Source organism: Nicotiana tabacum, chromosome 22, assembly GCF_000715075.1.
Source record: "Nicotiana tabacum cultivar K326 chromosome 22, ASM71507v2, whole genome shotgun sequence".
NCBI lineage: Eukaryota > Viridiplantae > Streptophyta > Magnoliopsida > Solanales > Solanaceae > Nicotiana > Nicotiana tabacum.
Window position 1 is genome coordinate 217,083,378 of NC_134101.1, and position 5,542 is coordinate 217,088,919.

The following is a 5,542-nucleotide window of genomic DNA, read 5'->3' on the forward strand; positions in this document are numbered from 1 at the left end:
GTGCAGATGGGCCAGATTTTGATGTCTTTGAATAATCATCCTCATGGGACATTATCTGTAGATACTCAGATAAATCCAAAAGATCAAGGCCCGAAGCAGCTAATGGCAGTGAGTCTACGTAATGGTAGAGACTTAGACTTGGAGCAAGAGAGGGCTTGAGAAAGCAGACAGGCTAAGATACTTGTACTAGTGCCCATTGAGCTAGATGATTCAACAAAACTGATAGAGGTGACAGTACAACCTGCCCAGGAAGAACCCAACACATAGATTGAGGCTGAGAAAGAAGCTGAGGCAGCCCATGAACCGATAGTTGAGGTGGTGTCTGACAAAGAAAATACCAAATCATTGGGAAGAAGAGAACTCCAGCACCATTCCCAGAGAGGCTGGCCAAGTACCAGAAAGAGGAACAATACAAGAAATTCTTGGAGATGCTGAAACAAATCCAGGTAAATATTCCATTGATTGATGCTTTGAAGGAGATGCCTGGTTATGCAAAAATGATGAAGGACTTGATTTCCCGAAAATTCGATTTCCAAGACTTGGCCACAATGACTCTTACTCAGACCTGCAGTGTTGTGGTGACTAGACCAGTTGCTGAGAAGTTGTCTAACCCAAGGAGTTTCACAATTCCCTGCACCATTAGTAACTTTTCTTTTGCCAAGGCACTTTGTGATTTGGGGGATATCATAAATCTTATGCCCCTGGCGATCTATAAAAGGTTTGGGATTGGAAGAGCTAGACCCACTTCTATGTTATTGCAGCTAGCTGACAGAACCGTGAAAGGACCCTCTGGTATCTTGGACGATGTGTTGATTCAGGTAGGGAAGTTTATGTTCCCTGCAGATTTTGTGATTCTAGATTGTAAGATGGATGAAGAAATTTCCATAATTTTGGGAAGACCGTTCTTAGCCACAAGGAGAGCTCTCATTGATTGTGAAACTGGGGAGCTCAAGATGAGGTTGAAGGATGAGGAGATAACGTTCAATGTGCAGAAATCTATGAGGCGACCAAGTGAATTCGCTAATTGTTCTCTTATTGATGTCGTGGATGTAATCATAGAAGCAGATGATGAGACTTTGACTATTGAGGACCCTCTTGCTGCATGTATGGTAAACTTAGATGAGGTGAATGGGGAAGAATTGGCAGAATGGGTGTTGGCTTTAGAGGGCAGAGGGTTTTGGCATAGAACACTTGAATTCGAGCCCCTACACTTAGAAAATAGAGAAATTCCTCCAGCCAAGCCATCCATAGAAGAACCACCAAAGGTGGAGTTGAAGCCACTGCCCGCCCATCTCAAGCATGAGTTTCTAGGACCTAACTATACATTACATGTTATTATCTCATCTAGTTTGTTAGATGTGCAGGCACAACAACTTTTGCAGGTACTCAAGGAGTGCAAGACTGCCATTGGGTGGACCATGGTAGACATTAAAGGGATTAACTCGGCATATTGTTTGCATAAAATTCTACTAGAAGAGGGGCACAAACCTTCCAGGGAACACCAAAGAAGGATGAACCCCAACATGAAGGAAGTGGTGAAGAAAGAGGTGATTAAGTGGTTGGATGCGGGAATTATTTTCCCCATCTCTAACAGCAACTGGGTTAGCCCGGTGCAATGTGTTCCTAAGAAGGTTGGTATAACGGTGGTCAAAAATGATAACAATGAGCTGATCTCTACAAGAACCGTCACAGGCTGAAGAATCTGCATGGACTACAGGAAATTGAATTTGGCCACCCGGATAGACCACTTCCTACTTCCGTTCATTGATCAGATGCTTGACAGACTGGCAGAGAGGTCCTGCTTCTGTTTTCTGGATGGGTACTCAAGGTACAATCAAATCTCCATTGCACCAGAGGACAGAGAGAAGACCTCCTTCACATGCCCATATGTCATTTATGCTTTTCGGAGGATGCCATTTGGCCTATGCAATGCACCCGCCACATTTCAAAGGTGCATGATGGCCATATTCACTGATATGGTCAAAGACATAATGGAGGTATTCATGGATGATTTCTCAGTGGTGGGAAACTCATTCGACGAGTGCCTTATAAATCTGACCCGAGTGTTGAAAAGATGTATTGAGACTAACCTGGTACTTAATTGGGAGAAGTGCCATTTCATGGTACAAAAGGGCATAGTCTTGGGACACCGGGTATCAAGTAAGGGCATCAAGGTGGATCGCGCTAAAGTTGACGTGATAGCAAAGCTGCCACCACCCACTTCAGTATAGGCAATCAGGAGCTTACTCGGGCATGCCGGTTTCTACCGGAGATTCATAAGAGACTTCTCAAAAATTGCCGACCCTCTCTGTAAGTTGTTAGAAAAAGATCACCCTTTCTTGTTTTCTGATGATTGCAGGGTAGCATTCGAGAAGTTGAAAAAGAGTCTAGTCACAACACTCATCATTGTTGCCCCCGATTGGGAGCAACCATTCGAACTCATGGGTGACGCCAGTGACTATGCAGTGGGGACAGTGCTGGGACGACGGAAAGGTAAGCTAATGTACCCAATCTGTTATGCCAGTAGAATGTTGAGTGAAGCCCAACTGAACTACATTTTGACTGAAAAGGAGATGTTGGTTGTGGTGTTTGCATTCGACAAGTTCAGATCATACCTGATTGGCTCTAAGGTAATTGTATATACTGATCATGCAGCTCCCAGGTACTTGATTGAGAAGAAAGAGTCCAAACCATGCTTGATTCATTGGGTGTTGTTACTGCAAGAGTTCGACCTTGAGATTCGTGACCGTAAGGGCACAACAAACCAAGTTGCTGATCATCTATCACGACTTGACGGAGCTGAAAACTCAGTTGAGGTTGAGGATATCCTGGAAACCTTTCCAGACGAGCAGCTACTCGCTACAAGCCTTGAGAAAGTGCCATGGTATGCAGACTTTTAAAATTACCTAGCAAGCGGTATAGTTCCCTATGACCTTCCCTCTATGCAAAAGGAAAAGTTTTATCGTGACTGCCGCATGTATTACTGGGATAAACCTTATCTGTTTCGAATATGTGTTGACAATATGATCCGGAGTTGTGTCCCCTGTAAGCACGTGATTTTTGCCCTATATGAGAATTACTCCCAAAAAATTCAAAATAAAATGATTTTTCCTTGGTGTGCAATTTTTTGAATTTTTGTGGTATTTTTGTGTAATTATTAGCATATTTGTCTGTGCACGTTTATTTGTTAAATTAATAAAAAAATATAAAAATATGTCGCATTTTGCATTAGGATTTAATTCTACAATTGTTAGTAATTAAGTTTGTTTTACAAAAATTGAAAATTACAAAAAATAGGCATCTTTCGCATTTTTAGCATTTAATGTCCAAATATACAATTTTATGCTTAATTATTACTTAATTGTGCGTTAATTGTTATTGGGAGTTAATTTGCACTTTTATAACTTAATTTAGTTCTTAATAATAATTTAAGTATTTTTATAATTTAGTTTTAGAAAAATAAAAGAAGAAAAGAGAGCGAAAATACAAAGAAAAATCGCATTGGGCCACTTCTTCAAATTTCAACCCCAGGCCCAAAAAATACCTAACCTTCCCCATGACCCGGTCCATTTTGAACCGGGTCGACCCAATCCATAACCCAAAAGACCGAAACCCCCTTTTTATTTCATTTTTCATAAAACAAAACAAAACAAAAAAAAAACAAGAAAACCCTAAAAACTAACCATCCCCCCCCCTCTATTCTTCTTCCTCTCTTTCTCCTCCTACCCCAAGCTCCTCCCATGGCTACTGCCCTTCACCCTCACCCCCCACGACGTTCCCTCGCTACCATGACTGCGTCTTCAAGTTCGTCGAGCAACTGCTCCGAATCCAGCCCCCCTCTCTCTGCTGCGTCTTCTCCTTCGCGTCGTTGTTGCCATGGCTGCATCTTCGCCATTGGACTGCTGCTGCTGCGTTTTTGTTCTTCACCACTGCTGCTCAACGCATCTGCTCCTTCCAGCTCAAAACCACCATCCATGGCTTCCCCTCTCGCTGCTGTGTCTTCTTCATCATGCGGGCTGCTGCTGCGTCGCGCCACTGCTGCCATGGCTGCGTCCACCTACTGCTGCCCGCTGCTTCTTCTCCATCAATATGCTGCCATGTCCATGATGCTGCTGCTCGTTGCAGCTCCACCTCAATGCTGCTGCTTCTCTTCCAATGCCATGGCTGCGTCTTCTTCTCCTTCGACGCCTGCTGCTACTGCTCGTGCTGCTGATGCTACTGCTCGTGCTGCTGCTGTTTTTTTTTCTCCGTTGCTGCTGCTGCCCGTCGTCCATGGCTGCTCCGCCACTGCTGCATTTGCTGCTCCTTCTTATTCATTCATCGTCTTCGTCGTCAAATGGTTTTTGGTGCGATAATCACTTCCGGACAGATTTGTTTCCATTCAAGTTCGTCGTTTCGATCCGGTAAGTGGGTTTGAGTCTCATTTATTGTCCGTAATTTGTTTGATATTTTTCGGATCCGAAATCACTAAATGTTTGATTCTTGTTCTTGATTTTATTTAGTTTTTTTTAGGTAATAATTGTTAGTAATTATAATGTTTTTAGTTTTAAGTTGAAGTTCAATGAATTTTGTCTTTAGTTTGTTCTGTTAATTTTAAAAGGATTTAGTATAGAAGAGTGTTAGTTTAAATCATTTGAATCCGTCATGTTTGTTGTTTAAAATAGATTTAATTCGTGTTCATTTTGTTTGAAGTTCGTTTTTAATTCAGTTATTTAATGTGAAGTTATGTTTTAAATTTTTTGATTCAATGTATCTTCGCTATAATTTTGTTGGAATTAATTTTAAAAAAAAAAATCATTTGATTATTTGAAGTTTAGTGATTTGAATATGTTTATTTGTTTTGTTTAAGATTAATTCGAATTTGAATAAAACCTGCTTGTTATTGTTGTTGAATCTTTTCATTTATGTCCATACTTTGTTTGATTGTTCTTGAATCCGAAATTAGTATAAGTTTGATTTTCTTGTTTGTTGTTTATCATTTATGATTATTTCTTCAATTTGCTTCATGATCTTGTTTAGTTTTAATATAGGAATTGTTGGTTGTAATGTTGTTAGATTTAATTTTAAGTTCAAATGATTATTGAATTTAGAAATCTGAATAAACTTGTTTGTTGTTGTTGTTTTTGAATCTGAAAGTAGATTTGTTTGTTGTTAAAAAATATTGTTCAATCAAAATAATTTTTGTTGTTCTTTGTTATTCATCATTTAGTTTGATTTTGTTGTTGAAAATTGTTTAGAAATTGGTCATATTTGATGTATTTTGGTTGAAATTGATTAGGTGAATTGTTTATAGCTGATGGGGGTAGTTTGGTAATTTGCAATACGTTCAGGGGTAAATTGGTAATTTCAGTAAGGTCGGAGGGGTAGTTTGGGAATTGTACATTTTGTGATTGTTTATGTTAAGCATGGGGGACAAAATGTAATGAGGTGTGGGTGATATAATTGTTTATGTTAGGCATGGGGGACGAGGTAATGGGTTGGGGTTTGATATATTTATTTAATGTATTGGGGGACAAAACATTAGGTAGTGGATTTAAAAGGG

The 5,542-nt window shown here is 40.0% G+C and overlaps 1 protein-coding gene across 1 annotated transcript; it reads left to right on the top strand.

Annotated features, from left to right (window-relative positions):
* The first annotated feature begins 548 nt into the window (after window positions 1–548).
* LOC142176270 (uncharacterized) lies at window positions 549–2,900 on the top strand. The gene is made up of 3 exons (XM_075243401.1): window positions 549–979; window positions 2,360–2,493; window positions 2,845–2,900. The coding sequence occupies exons 1-3, from the start codon at window positions 549–551 to the stop codon at window positions 2,898–2,900; spliced, it is 621 nt and encodes a 206-aa protein (XP_075099502.1).
* Window positions 2,901–5,542: the final 2,642 nt, after the last annotated feature.

Excerpts from the sequence above, each read along its gene's own strand:
- LOC142176270 (XM_075243401.1), top strand. The coding sequence starts at position 549 with ATGACTCTTACTCAGACCTGCAGTGTTGTGGTGACTAGACCAGTTGCT. Across the intron at positions 980-2,359 it reads TTGAAGGATGAGGAGATAAC|GGTAGCATTCGAGAAGTTGA; the intron begins GTTCAATGTGCA and ends TGATGATTGCAG. Across the intron at positions 2,494-2,844 it reads AGTGCTGGGACGACGGAAAG|ACGAGCAGCTACTCGCTACA; the intron begins GTAAGCTAATGT and ends AAACCTTTCCAG.